Source organism: Salminus brasiliensis, chromosome 17 (assembly GCF_030463535.1).
Source record: "Salminus brasiliensis chromosome 17, fSalBra1.hap2, whole genome shotgun sequence".
Classification (NCBI taxonomy): domain Eukaryota; kingdom Metazoa; phylum Chordata; class Actinopteri; order Characiformes; family Bryconidae; genus Salminus; species Salminus brasiliensis.
Window position 1 is genome coordinate 26,257,378 of NC_132894.1, and position 16,388 is coordinate 26,273,765.

The 16,388-nt window shown below is 41.0% G+C and overlaps 1 protein-coding gene across 7 annotated transcripts in view; it reads right to left on the bottom strand.

The window, feature by feature from the left end:
* Positions 1–16,388, bottom strand: part of plekha7b (pleckstrin homology domain containing, family A member 7b) — a 134,166-nt gene that overhangs the window by 89,215 nt on the left and 28,563 nt on the right. The window contains exon 1 of one of the 7 annotated variants that reach the window (XM_072661015.1): positions 12,115–12,217. The exons of the other annotated variants lie outside the window; for them this stretch is intronic. Coding sequence (XP_072517116.1) covers positions 12,115–12,185 — 71 coding nt within the window. The 5' untranslated portion in view covers positions 12,186–12,217. Of the gene's footprint in view, positions 1–12,114; positions 12,218–16,388 lie in introns of those variants that run through there. 7 annotated transcript variants of the gene reach the window in all.

Consider the following 16,388-nt stretch of genomic DNA (forward strand, 5'->3'; position numbering starts at 1 on the left):
CACACACACACATAGTAATTGCTTATGTTCACATCTGGATTATCTGCCCCTTCTCTGATCCCCCTAAATCTACAACCGGCACAAATAAATCAAACGTCATTCTGACACAAATCGTTAGTCCCGATGCACGTCACAGCGGCACTTCTGCCCATCTCTGCCTCATCAGGCTCCATAAAAATACCCTTATGTGTGCAAACACTCACTGAGAACATATTGCCTTGTTTGATGATGCAAGCAAAATCCAGCTGCTAGCATGAAAAGATGTAAGCCGACTGCTAGGGATAGGCTTTTCAGTTGCTGCCTGCTCTTTTGCTCTGAACTATAAATAATCACTGAGTACTGGAACTAGCACTAACAAGTCAATTAAAAGAATCAATATGCTACACACTCAAGCTCATTTCGGTTCTCTAGGGCCCAGAGCTCTACTCTGTGCTAAAAAAGCTCTTCGTATGAGCCGGAGGCCCTGAGGACACAACCGCCAAAAGCACTGTTAATCAGTGCAGAGCTCTTCCCTATATCTTTATGAGAAGCCAGTGGCTCGGTATAGCAGAGTGGGTTAGACTGGTTCCCTCCCTCCATGCAGCAGACTGAGGTTTGATTTGCCACCCAGGGAAGAACACCATGCTATACCAATAAGAGGCCTTGGCTTCTAGTCTTCCTTTGATATCCAGTCTTCCTAACTTCCTAATTAGTCTTTAACATGAACATACACTGATCAGTCATAAGATGAAACAGGTCAGAAGTTGTGTTGTAAGCAGGAAAAATAGGCATGCCTGAGAATCTGAGAGGGTTTGACAAGAGCCAAGTAGCAATGGTTAGACGACTGGGACAGAGCATCTACGAAACATCAGGTCCTTGGTATGCAGTGGTCAGTACCTACCAAAAGTGCCTTAAGGAAGTGCAACTATTAAAATTCACTGAACGCGATCCATGGAAGCCCCACCTCACAACTTACAGGACGTAAATGCTGCTAACTTCTTGGTGCCAGATACCACAAAATTCCATTTAGAGGTCTTCAGAAGTCCATGCATTGGCGGGTCATAGCTGTTTTGGCAGCATAAAGTGTTTTTAATAACTATTTTTTTTGCTTTGAAACAGTCCATATGCATCAACATCATGGTTAACAAAGTACCTCACAAACATCAAAATAAAGCTAAATATCTCAACTCACTATGTGAGTCATGAGGCTTCTGCATAAAAACCGTGCACCATATGTCCAGTGGAAATCTGTGCACGTAACCTGAATCCTGGATGGCTTTTTTTAGACAAATTACATACAGTTTGTGCACTGGACTGTGCCGTTTTTGTTTTAATCCATTTAAGAGTAACTTATCACCTTTACTAAACCTCATTTTAAAGAGTATATGAGTGTACACTACATCACGTCTGGTTTTAGTAAAAGCAGTGATAGCAGAGGAAAATATATCTCGAGGCTCTACAAAACAAGGCCATGAATCTGGTTCTAAAGCTTCCTGATTATACCAGCAAAACAAACTATTTTTTCATATGCAGGAATGATGAAAATGTCCTTTAGAAAACAAACTAACAGTGAGTCTGTACACACTGTAAGCAGCTTAGCGGATTGATAACAGATAAAAGCTGGACGTAACTGAAGAACATCTCAAGCTCTCGTCAAACAAACATGATAGTACATAATGTGCATCTGATTTCGACATTTGAACAGTTGAAATGATCACAGTTGCTAACTGTCATCTAAAAATGCTACTTTTGGTCATTAGCTGAGGAGCCACAGTGTGTATCATCCAGGTGAGCTTCAGAGAAATGCACCAACTAATAAATGCAATGGGCTACAGCAAGTTCATCCTAATCCTGTAAAGCTTCGTACACAGAGTGCTTCAGAGTGCAGCGAAGGCTCCAGGCTCTTCTCTCATTCAGCTCTGTTTTATGAGATGAGGGCCAGAGGTGAGCTGCAGAATAGAAACAGGCTCTGTTTAGCAGGCCCAGCAGGTGCTGTTCCCTCCTGAGAGCAGAAAGGAATGAGCAAGGGAGAAAAAGAGAGAGCAAAATAAAGATTAGAAAGAGGACAAGACAGAGACAGCCATAGTGAGAAAGACAGACATAGAGAGAAACAGATAGCAAGTAAGAATATGATGAACAGCACTGAGCTTCTCCTCCTGCGGGTGGCTGCTGTCAGATGCATCGCTCATGTCAGTAATGCGCCAGTGTTTGTCAGAGATGCCACTGCCTATCTCTCACATCATCAACAACAAGCCAGCTTCACCACTATCCCCAAAACCATTTACAAGTCAGCCTCCCACTAGCCCCCAAATCATCTCCAAGTCAGCCCCACTGCTATCCCCCAAACCATCTCCAAATACCTCCCACCTTAATCCCCCAAATTATCCACACTTCAGCCCCACTACTATTCCTCAAATAATCCACAAAGTCAGCCCCACCGCTCTCCCCAAAACCATTTACAAGTCAGCCCCCCACTATTCCCCTAAACCATCCACAAGTCAGCCCCACCGCTATCTCTCAAACCATCCACAAGTCAGCCTACCTCTATCCACCAAACCATCCACAAGTCAGCCCAGCCGCTACCCCAAAACATCCACTAGACAGCCCACCGCTATCCCCAAACCATCCACAAATCAGCCCCACCGCTATCCCCCAAATCATCCACAAGTCAGCCTACCTCTATCCCCCAAACCATCTACAAGTCAGCTACACCGTTATCCCCCAAACCATCCACAAGTCTGCCCACCTCTATCCACCAAACCATGTACAAGTGAGCCACACTGCTATCCCCCAAACCATCCACAAGTCAGCCCTACCTCTATCTCCCAAACCATCCACAAGTCAGACCCACCACTATCCCCCAAACCATCCACAAGTCAGCCCAGCCGCTACCCCCAAACCATCCACAAGTCAGCCACACCGCTATCCCCCAAAGCATCCACAAGTCAGCCTACCTCTATCCCCCAAACCATCCACAAGTCAGCCACACCTCTATCCCCCAAACCATCCACAAGTCAGCCCCACCGCTATCCCCCAAACCATCCACAAGTCAGCCACACCGCTATCCCCCAAACCATTCACAAGTCAGCCACACCGCTATCCCCCAAACCATCGACAAGTCAGCCCCACCGCTATCCCCCAAACCATCCACAAGTCAGCCTACCTCTATCCCCCAAACCACTCACAAGTCAGCCACACCGCTATCCCCCAAACCATCCACAAGTCAGCCCCACCGCTATCCCCCAAACTATCCACAAGTCAGCCTACCTCTAACGTCCAAACCATCCACAAGTCAGCCCTACCTCTATCCTCCAAACCATGTACAAGTGAGCCACACCACTATCCCCCAAAACCATTCGACAATCAGCACCACCACTATTTACAACTTGCTGACCCACAGCTAGACCTCCCACAGACCTCCCAAACCATCCACAAAAAGCTGATTGGTTCCCTTAAATCAGTGGTGCTCCAGTCCTGGAGGGCCGAATTCCTGCACCGTTTTGAGCTGTTCTACCCACAAGAAGACAGTCCCTCATTATCTCCCAAATCATGCACAACAAGCTGACCCTCTGCTGTCCATAATAATCCACAACATGCAAGTCTTGACACTATCCCCAAACTTAGCACATCACTTAGCCAAACATCTCTGGCTAAACTCACAACTACAGTGGGTCTGTTTTTTTCCCCCTACCTATTTTCAGAGCGTGACATCATCAATCAGTGACCTCCTATAGCACCCCCACCCCCACTGTGTCCATCCTAAATGGATAAGCTATTTTGGTCATGTACTAGCTAGACACAGAACAGAAATCTGACACATCAGACACGTCAACATTTTGAAATACATCCTCTTTTAGAGATACCGTCATCATTTTCATATACAGCGTAATACAAAGACGATAAGCAATTTATTATTATACTTCGTCCATCCCTACACAACACAGAACACACATGATAACATTAAGCCCTGTGACTGGATTGTCCTGCTCACATTGAGAGCCTGAATTAGGTTATGAGTCTAAACACCGTATCCCTGGATAATCCCTCTTTTTTTATCATGTCAGCAGGCTCAGTGTGTGCGATGAAGTGGAGAGGGTCAAAACAGAAATCTGGTGACAATGCGCTTCAATCCAAACTCCCGCAGCGCAACATGCAAAATCCAGTTATGGCAGCAGCCCTTTGTCCTGCTGTCATATCCATACAGACACTGCTGCCACACACACACCTCCTGAACACCAGCTATAAAAATGTTTTTACATTGCCAGTCGGGATGTGTCCTACACCTGCATCACTAACATCATGAGCAAGTGACTGTCCTTCTTTTGCAATTATATATGTTACCAGCAATGTTGATTAGTTGTTGATTAGTCCTAATTTGTAATTTATTCATCCCAATGCATTTGAAACATGCCAATGCTAATTCAGGTAGATATAGTAAGTGTTTATGTACTAGCAATAGCATGTACGTGACAAATTTTGTATATCAAACACTATATTGTCCCTAATAACTAATCCCTAATAACTAGTGTAAAGATGGTGTTTAACATTAATTAGTTAATCTACAGATTAAACTTCAGAGAGTTAATTGCTGATCACTAATCAGTCAACCCCTAAAATAACCACTGGCTGCAGCCCCACTCAGACCCCTAACCCACAACACAGTTACAGTGTGATCTGTCAGGAAAATAATAACAATACTGTTGTGTTTCACTCAAGGCCAGGACCGGCAATGAGGCTATTCTCTAATGAAGCTAGTTAGTAAAGAGATTTCATGCCAGATTTTGGGCTGGAAAGTTATGTCTGCGCACACACCAGTCCGATGCAACGGCTTGTTTTCCTGTGCACACTGTTTCGGCCTTCAGGGACAAAGAATGGAAACACACACCGATTCCCATGAGTATGCATAAGCACTCTCCTCTCCTCCCCTCCTCTATCTCATCTCAAACTGAGTCAGCTCTTTGGGACAGAGTCAGATCAGCTAAAACGGAGAGAGCGTCAGCCCGGATCAGCATGGTCTCCTCCTGCCTCTCTCATTCCGCTACCCTGAAACTGCAGAGAAGCCTCCCTACCGTGATTTCTTCTCCATGGGGACCCTAACTAATACCGCTTCCACTCCACCCAGCCTATGCTTCATTACCTAGCAGTTCACAGTCACTGTCAAAGTCAAAACACAGTAGTACTGCAACATGAACACACGTCTTACACTGCACACACACACTGACATGACAGCAGTGCTGCGCTTACATGTTGATGCTGGGAAAAACATTTTGTGTCGCACAGCAGAACTGGTGTAAATCAGATGGCGGGATGCAGAAAAGGGTGGAGGACTAGGCAAAAATATTAAGTCATGATACACAATATGAGGCAGGTGTTAAAAACTGCTGTCTAAAATTTGAGTACAATTATTAGTACTCAAAATGTGTTCCAATTAAATTTGCCCCCTGTGAAACATATATTTGATCGATACATTTAATCACATTATCAATAAAATACTGTCAATTTAATAGTTACCACAGGAACCTTGATTCTGTACCATACAGGGTCAATGTGATCCACTACACTATCCTACAAACTTCGTGTTTCTGGGTTTGTTGAATATATCCAGCTGTGCCTGGACTTCAGCAAAACGTCAGTATTTCTAGGAGCAACATCTGGCTTATTCCACTGCTTCTGGATGACGGTAAGAGTTCTGGCAAAAAACTGGCACAAATTAAGCAAAAGAGCATTATTGGGCACACTCTCTCTAAGTGGTAGGATGCCGCACTGCCCTCCCCCCTTAGCTTGTGTAACAGAAATAGGCAATTAGTGTTAGTGTAGTAAATTCAATTAAGAAAATGGTAATAAGGAAAAAACTTGCAATGTCCCACTGGTGGAAGTTGCGTCCCAATGAGAGAAATACAGAATTAAAAGATAATAGCAGAACTTCAGTTCTGAAAAACAGATATGATGTTCAATGACCAAAATAGATGTTCTGAACCATATAAATCCATTCTCAGTGGATATGGTAAATTTACCAGGCAGCCGAGTGCAAACACCATCACTTCATACAGGAGATGTGTTTTTTTAGCAGTAATTCCACACTGATAAAAGTACTCAGCTAGGCTTCTAATGCTACCATTCTAATTGCCTTTGGACAGGACTCTCAGCTAAATGGGTAAATTCAATGTTTACATACATCTGTGCCTGTTTAGTACATCCTGTCCTGGATTTAAGGGAAAAGAAAAACAGAGAACAGAATGAATAAAACAATAATAAAAAAAGAATCTATACCTATTAATAAAAAATAAACAAACGAAGATAAATAAATTAATTAATTAATTAATACCAAACCACTGTATATTTTTTCCAAACCAACTTTATTTCCTTCATTAAATATAAGTATTATAAGTAATTACATGTATTATAATTTATAATTATTTGCAATATGTTACTACGTAATTATTATTATCTGTCCAGCATTTAAATTACACGCCCCCCCCCCCCCAATTACAACTGATAACACCCCATTTTATCTCACGCTCACAGTAACAGGCAGTCACGTGTGATTGGCATTCCCATTACTTTATTTTGTTCTTTCACTGACTGAAATAGAATAGTGGGCAGAAGGTTTGATTCCCTGTCAAGAGCAGAAATCCCACAATAGGAAATCCTTGCCTCCATTTTATTTCCCTCCCACTGTAAGGTGCTTCAGATAAGTGTGTCTGCTAAATATATAAATATTTATAATAACTGACATGCCTGTGTTAACTATTCCACAGCTATGTAACATTAATAAATGACCTGTCTTTATACTGCATTTACATTTTGACAGGACAAATTCCATGTTATTCAATGGACACGACAGCGACACGAAATTCCATCACCACCAGCAGAACATTGTGTCCAGAACATTGAGTTTCTAAATTTTGCCATCATACACAGCAGTGGAATAAACCAGATTAGATTTCTTAATGAAACACAGATGCTAACTAATGAACACACAGAGCTCTCTGTAATTTAAATAGTACAATATTTAAACAACAATCTCTCTTATATTCTACTAACTTGTTGTTTGATGTTTAATAAAACTTAAATATTCAGGCATCAAATTACGACTACTGAAAATAACCTTTCAAAAATGTTTAAAATGAAAAAAAATATTTCATCAATGTAATTAAGTTTTGCTCCTGTGATAACAGAGCTACTAAATCAGGTCTGCTTTCCATACCTTCAATGAAGTGGAAAGAACTATTGAGTCAAACAATGCTCATCATGTTCAGCTGCATGGACACTGGCAGGCCTATAAAAGACCAATAACAAAGGCAATGGAACAGCATTCGGTCTCCACCTACACATTCTGCTGAGGAAACCAAATGCCCATGCTTTTTGTTCACACACAGTGCATGCTCCTTGCCCTCAGCAAAGGTAGCACGCAGACATTCCGGGAGTTCAAGCCATTTCCTGAAATTCCAGTTCTAGGAAGCGTGTGCAGTTTCATGACAGCGCTCAAAACACACATGAACTGGTCTTCCCCTGTGACTTCATTCTCCCTTTCAATTTCCCGTGTACTGCTGCCACCAATAACACGCTAAATCCCGCCCTGGGAAGAAATAAATATTAGCACCTGCACCTTCGCTCTGGCTTGTGGACATGGAGTGGGCCTGAGGCTGTCCCCTGCGGTCGCTGGGTCACTCATAGGCACTCGTGTGGCTGTCAGCTGGACCACAGAGAGGAAGTGGTGGTGGTGGACAGGTGACAGCCACAGGCACTGGGATAGAATGGGTAATAGAGAGCAGTGCCATTTTGTCCATCGTCCAGCCTGACATGCAGACCCACAGTGCATCTCAATGAACAGCAGACATTATGAGGTATGCTTAAGTAAGAGAAAAACTAACAGCTATGTCTCATCATATAGCAGCGGTTAGTGGGAAATATTCAACTCAGTAGTTTTTGCTTACTAGCGTTCATATGCAAAGCATTAGCATTACGCTAACAGAGTCGTAAATCCTATTTCCCACACTGGATGAGAATCTCAAAGTTTTCTACTTCTTACATAGTGCACTGTATATACATCTGTATATATGTAATAGCTGCTCCTGCACCAAAACAGCACATAATATACACTATATGGACAAAAGTATCAGGACACCTGTTTACTTATTCTTTCTTCCTAAATCAAGGGTATTAAAAATAGAGTTTACCATGCTTTTGATGAAGTATCTGTCTCTACTGTCCAGGGAAGGCTTTCTACTAGATTAAATCTAGATCTAATAGATTTCGGAGCAGTGGTATGAGGATTGCATTGCATTCAGAAACAACAATGTTAATGAGGTCGGGATAAACACCACTCCACCGCATCCCTCAGGTCTCGGTCTGTTTCTAAACAAACTCTGATGCGGTTCAAGTTGTGCACGGCCATGGGGTCACTCCTGTCTGCAAAATCTAGAATCGCCTCGAACCACTCGCTCCACCAATGCCAGAATGCCTGGACATACCCGCCTGATGCAGACCTCTGCTATTAGCCTTCTGTAATAAGTGCGTCAAACATCACCAATTCTCCCTTTTGGTTCAATTGCAAATATGTCAGTATGAGCGCAAAGCAAACCAGAACTAAAATGTAACAGTGTATCATTTTCTTGCTTGTTCAGAACCAAAAGAACCCAATTACAAATATAACCAAACCCTAAGAAACAAGCAGAAGTAAATCTGCTTGAAATCTGTCTGAATCTGAAAAAAAAAACAATAAAATGATAACATATCAAACAAACTGATATGCCCCTGGGTAGGCCACTTCCTAATTCGTGAAAGCAACAGATGGGCTACGTCCGAATGGTTAAATTAAACATTCTTTTCTATCATTTGCCCCGTTCACACCTGGCATTAACATCCTTCTCCAATAACAAACACTTAGCAGTACACACCTGCCACTTTAAATGCATCTCCTGTGACCGCTTGTAATAAGATTTCTGTTGGAGGAGGGGCGTGACGAACATTAATATACTAATATTAATAATAATAATAATAAAAATACCAGAATCTCCTTTATCCAAAGTTGGTTTGCTAACTTGTGCTGATGGTGGGCATGGTCATGTGGTTCTTATTTGTTTCTCAGCTGAGGCAATGACTCCGTTAATGTGGAGGGGCTTTGCTGTCGGGGGACTCTATGACGCTTTGGCATTCAGACTATAAGAATAATGTGTCATATGCTTCTCTAACCACCTGTCAGTGACTGAATTATGTATCCTGCTCAGATCTGTACTTTGCGCTGGCCACTTATGATCGGATCCCCTAGGACGCATGTTAATGCTAGGTATGAACGCGGGCCTTAAGGCTATGTGGATTTACTTGCTAGTCAGCTTTATCAATGTTTTCTCGAGGAGAAGAGACAGCATAGGAAGTTTCATGTAACTATCATATAAGTAAGTGTTTTGTTAACTCACTTTGAGACATTGGAACTATCCACTTCATTGGAAGTCGCAATGCCAACACCAGAGACAACCATGATTTGTCAAGTTCATGTTGCCTGTTAAAGTTTTTAAACATTGAAAACAGGATAAATTAAAATATGCTGCATTTTCGCCATCAGAAAAATCACTTTTGTTGTGAGAAATCACCAGCTCAAATAAACTCAGTGACATCTGAATCAATTGCTCAAATAAACTGTACCTTTAATGCTGTCCCGCCTTGCTTTATATTTGTGTCAATATGTCATTGACATTGACATTAAAATAAACAGAGAAAACAGCTGTAGAGCGGAGAGTGTGTGCAGAGTAATTTATTGTGTTATTGAGTATGTAATGACATCTAGAAAACACCATTTACTCTTCTACAGTTTAAGTAGTCCCATGTGTTTTGCGTGCATGTGTGAGGAAATTAGAACCTGAAAGTATCTGAAATTTGACCTTATAGACACGCTGTTCTGCACTGTGTTATATGAGAGCACAGACAAAAACAATCTGAACTCACACCCTCCCCAGGCCATCAGTGTGTGTTGCGTCCACCCCCATTTGGCTGTATCAATAGTCATAACCCGCACAGACCACACAGAGTCCCACAGCACACGCAGATCATTCCTTTAACCTTCTCTAATGATATAGGCAAATCATTAGCGCTAACAGAAGCAGAGAGAATGCTGCTACACTCAACATTAATAACCACAAGCCGGTTTCCCTGAGGAAACCCAGCAATCAAAGCACTGAATCAAAGGCTTGAAAAGCAAAATTTCAAGCACACATCAAGATGCTTTGGGAGACAAGTTCTAATTACAAAAAGCACCCGCCAGTAAACCAGTTTAACCACACTAAGGACCTTTCAGCTGGTCCAATCTCTAATTTAATAACTGCATTCAATACCCATTACTTTTATAGTAGTTACCGAATCGCTTTCAGCAGTTAACTGATTCGTCTGAAGATTGACAGCAGAATACCCAAGGCCTGTAGTGAACAACATGAACCACCAAGAACCACCAATAGTACAATCTCTCATGGGTGACAAATCTCTCCTCACAATACCAAAATTATGACTCTAATACTGATAAAAAAGTGAATCTCGGTTCTCTGTCTCTTTGATAAAGATAGAATGTTCTTTAAACTTTAAATAAATCCAAATAAATCATGTAAACACATGCTCATTTAATCTGCTGTAAGAAAAAATAGCAGTATGTGACAGTATAACCTTCAACACCCTGTGTTTACAACTAATTCCAAATGGATTAGACTACAGTATGAATGCAACAGTACAGCATATCACATTTAATAATTCAGTACAAGCTTCTCTATATCAATAAGCATGTAGGTAGGGTTTGGTACTATAACAGTAATACTGCACACCATGGTCTTCATGTCTGTCTAGAGCACTGCCAAATATGCTTATTCCTCCATGGCTACAGGGTGGCCTGGGGACCTCACTGATTGGTGAGGTAACACCAGGTGGGGAAAAACAAGCCCACTGTAGTTGCAAGTTTGGCAACATGCTAAGACAGAGCAACGCTCTCGAGCAAAACACTCTCAAGACCATTCTCTCAAAATTGAGCTTTGTGACTGTGAGATTTGAGCTTGAAACACGGCCTGTGCTGAGGTGTTTAGCCCGCTAGCTTACTTATCTATGCGTTTAGGAATGACCCTGCCAGGCTCACTGCACATGAAGATGAGGTGAAAGCCTGTGCAGCGAGCAGATAAAACGTTAAAAGTTAACCCTAACCTAGCAGGATTAATTAATTGATTAATATGAGGCAATTAATCTATCCAGGCTAAGGGGTAGCACCGCTATTGGCAGAAAATGACAATGTTTTCAACTATGATTCAATGTGTATGACTCAGTGCAGAGCTCATTCAGTTAACATGAGCGTGTGTTTTATTCTAAGGCCAAAACACAGGGTTGTATATGGGCATGTAAAACTACATCTGGGTATTTCTTGCCCCAATCAAAGTCATGTACCGTATTTGTGGATATCAGAGAGCAACTTAAAATACTGAAATAAAAATGCCTTCTATTGCATGCATGTTTAATGACAATATGCATAATTAGTCCTGTTTAATTGCATGTATAATGTGTTTTAATACTATATTATAAAGTATTTTACATAATAGTAACCACTTAGTTTAGTGTCAGCATAGTGTCTTTAAGTATAATATATAATATTATAGTATAATATTTTTGTCATGTCGTCATATCGCCCCTTTGCATGGGCATCAGACAATACATTTAACAAACTGGAGCAACTAAAGTGCTCATTTCAATACTAATTATATCGCAGGAATTATTAAAAAAACAGGCCCACAATGAGGGCAGACTATCCTTGCTCTAAAAATACCCCTTCTCTTTACCTATAAATACATTAGCAGGGAGGAAAAGCACACTCCTTATAAGTTTAAACTAGCTCAGGTCTAATTTATTAGCTTGTGGTTAGCACACTATTCTAAAATCTTTGCCTAACAAATAATAATACTAATAAAACTACAGCTAGAGATTTGTCATTTCTGCTGTTTATTTTCTGCTGTATTGATCAACTGACTAGATATAACAGAACATGGTATCGAACCAAATGACAAATATTACATCTTGCAGCACCGATGCAGCTCAAAGCAACTTTCCAGCAGCCACATCACCTACGTCACCCAGTGCACACAAGGCTACGCAAAGAAAAAGGGTACACACCTGTACGCCACAGTGCAGACAGGCTGTCCTGGATAGACAGCGTACTCCGAGTAGCCCTGATGGTTCCACATGCTCGCTGCAGGTGTGTGTGTGTGTGTCTGAGCCAGAAGCTGAGCAGAGCTGCTGGTGCTGCAGCTGCAGTTTCATTTAAACACTCTTCCCGCTCCTCGGGCTCTCCCACTCATGCAGAGACGTGCACGCGCAGAGGGGGGGGGTTTAGGTGACGGAGGAGGAGGACGAGGAGGAGGAGCGGCCGGTAAAATGTAGAGAAATTTAAACACACAGCAAACAGGCTCTGCCCAGAGACACCATCACACATGCATACCACACACTGCTCTGATAGGGGATCCAGCATAGCCTGAGGCAACAAGAGTGATGTAAGAGATGCATCCACACACATACACACTCGCGGTGGAGCAGCTGTAAGCCCTGCTTCGGCTCCCTGCACCTTCTGAAGCGCTTTCATCACAATATGACGTAAGAGGCTCTACTGTTGGTGCACTTGAGGCTCCATGCTTATGATGTGAGACTCCACGGTTATAACACAAGAACCATATGGAATAAAATTCAGAATATAACTTATACATTAAATTCTGTACATATTTTGGTCTATAAAGAGCATATAGAGATCATATTGAGTCTTACAAAGCTTTTCAAATATTTCAAACACAGAGTCTTTGCACAGCTAATGCAATTCCTATGTGGTTGCTAGGGAGTTCCACATGGTTGCTATGCAGTTGCTAAGCAGTTGTTATGCTGTTCCAGCATGCTTTTATGTCAAATAATGCATGTTAAATATGTCATTTAATCAGTGCTGGTTCACTGAGGAGGCATTTTCCAAGCATATCACAGAATTTGCCTGGCTGTACATATGCTACATTAATGTGACACACTGGAAAAAACAGCCCTTCTTTTACATTATTTATACATGGCAGATAAATGTGTTACATAAACACAATTCTTGCCAAGAAAAAAAATGTAAGAAGACAATTGGGTTTATATAATACAGATTTGTGCAACCTCTCATTACCATTTAATCATGAACCACTTTTTTCAGTAAAGTTACGGCCGAACTTTATCATTATTGATCATAACTGTCACGGCTATATGCAGAATATTATTAAAGTTAATGAACCCACGCTGTCTGACAACTGACACTGCAGGCCCTATTTTTATCAACCGTGCACCGCGCAGCTTGATTTAGGGCATGTCAGATAGGGTGTAAGATAAGGGCCACATATGCTAAAACAATGTCTCACAAAACTAATAAAGCTTAAAATAAATGTGGCAATTTTACCTCATGCGCATTACGCATGATTTGCATTTATGACAGTGGTGTAAAAGTTAGTTGCTCTCCCCAACCATTAGGGGGACCCAGCATCAATAAATAAATTAATACACATGCAATTAAACAATGGTGCTTTAAACGGATGGTTCTGTTCCTGTTTCTGCCCCAAAACATGACACCAGGCAGAAAACACATTTCCAAAATGAATGCTTACCATTTGATATTTATCTATGCCATTAAATTTTCTGAAGCACCTAGAAAATGCATTATGGTTCACTTTCATGTTCTGGATGTTATTAATAAAAAAAACACTTAGAATATAGCCAAAATTGAAAAGCAATATCACGGTATACCACCCATTCATATGTAGAGGTACATTTGAATCAAAGAAATTGAGCAATAAAATTAAGTCAACTAATAATGACAGTTCTAATGATGTTTAATTTTTATATTGTGCACAGATAGGCTAAGAGGAGTATGTACAGAGCCGGATTTACTGCAAGTTGACAAGAAATTGGTGGTGAAAAGAAAGAAGAAGCAGGACAATGCATATATAAATGAATAAGCGCGAGAGAGAGAGAAAGAGAGAGAGAGAGAGAGAGAGAGAGAGAGAGAGAGAGAGAGAGATAGAGGAGTGAGAGATCGAGAGAGGGAAAGAAAGGGAAGCAGACAGAGGAAGCCCTTCCACCTTTTGAAACAGAAGAAGCCAGTGTCTGGCAGCACTCCAGCTCAGTGACTGATTACAGGCGGCTGCAAATGGCTGCTATCAGCTAATGAAGACTGGGGCTGCAGGTAAAGAATGAGTCCAGAGCCACAAGCTCCCCCAGAGGGGGTCCAAAGCCATCTCTGCTCTACCCAAGCCTTTCTGCCTAAATCCTCTCTCACAAACATGCAGGGTTATTTTCAATACTTTCTCAGGCCAGCCATGCATACCTAAGTCGTATATATACAAACTAGAAGCTACTGAGAAAATTCAATTCCCGTATTTTCCAAATATATCAAGGTGCCAGAGTGTCAAACAATATTTATATTTGTTAATATTAATCCTTCAAAATTATGCATATTTATGGTGATCAATTCAGAGATATTGATTATGGTCCCATTTAACTACAGCATATGCACACTGGCCTTAAAACAAGTTCTGTGATACCATGTTTTCAATCACAAGTTCATTCAGAGTGTTATTAAAATCAGTAAAGGCTTATTATTTATATGTTTGATCAAAATTCGAAAAATACATGACAGATGAATGACTCACATGTCAATTCATGTGTCAGAATAGTAGGTTCTGAATGTTTGAATGCTTTAAATACTGGCCAGGAAATTAAACCTACATTTTCCACAGGAAAGGTGGTGTTGTTAATCACTACACCCCTCTCTCCCTCTCTTAGTTAAAGAATAGTAGTTTAGGTTTTTCTTGTATCACAATCACCCAATCAAGGCAGCAGATCATTTTTTAAAAATCTAAGTTTTGAATGGGGGTGTCAAGGAGAAATCCTCTCACAAGATATCAACTACTATGTTTTTTTCAACATTAAACAAAAAATATTTTTGTACTCTTTTTATTTTTACTTGGATCTATTGTAATGATATGAGTATATTTTTTCCAGCAAAAACATACTTACTGTAAAGATAAATGGTTTCAAATCATGGGCTTAGGCACCTAAAACATTTGCACAGCACTGTATGTGTAACTACCAATATAACACTGAACCCGATGTTAATCTCAAAAACCAAGAGCAAATTAGGTCTGTCAGTTTAAAGAAATATGTACGTTTTAAAAAAAGTCTAGTCCTGAAAATATTGGTGTTCATGGAAAGGTACCCGTTTTCTCATTTCTGTCCTGGAAAGGTGTGAAAACAACACACACATACACATACACATACACACACGCAGACTGCCTCCATATACCCATTGGTCCCCAAACTCATTGGAAAACAAGCAGCCTGTGGGTTTAAGCACTGTTCATTTCGCTTGAGTGCATCAATTATGTCACTGAAAATACAGCATTTCCACGCCATGCTAAGCAGCACACCAAACACTGAGTGGCAATGAGCAGACAACTAAAATGAGGGATGAATGAGATCATCTAAAAGTGAAGAGCACTCATCCACTTACAGTTAGCCATTTAGCATTCCCCTGACTTAGTCATTAAAATCATGCAGCACAGAGCTAGCAGCCCCGGGAGCCATTGCCATATAAGAATCCTGAAGGACCTTGAGATATGTGGCCATTTGCCCTCTATCTGTGCTGCTTGCAAACTGCCTAGCTAATTTAAGGGCAAACCAATTACTCCCACGTCTATACACCATAAACAGGCTGCACTGCTGTTAAAATGCTCTGACCACTTAATTAACTGTCCCCTGTAAAGTGAAAGCAAGAAACAAGTTGTGTTTGCTTTTAAAAGAAAAGTTTAGTCAAAACAAGCTAATGATGTTAACAGCAAATGAAAGTAAATCGCCACAAGTGTGTGTGTGTGTGTGTGTGTGTGTGTGTGTGTGTGTGTGTGTGTCAAATGCGGAGGACACATTTCGCTGTACATAGTACAGTGACAAATACTTGCACCTTTGCCTTGGTTGGCTGAGCTATTTATTCATCAATAGTTATTAGTATTATCCTAGCAATAGGTTTTCAATGTGCAATGCAATATATAATATATTGCAGTAATAATTACTGTAGTATCAGTCAGTCACTGTAAATAGTATTAGGGTAGCTAAGTAAGTAGAGGATAAACTGATCTCCAAACTGCTTTGAAAGTTTAAGACAAAACATCCTTTTCAACATGTCAAACAGTTTCAGAGTAAAACGAGCGAAACAAGCACAATGCAAAAGTTTGGGCACCCAAAGAAATGATAACTCTCAGACACCTCTTACCAAGGAATCAGTCCTGATTAACTTGTTAGGGCTATGGCCTGTACAGAATCATCATAAGGAAAGGCCAGGTGATGCACATTTCAAAGCTTTATAAATACTGTGACCCCTCAAA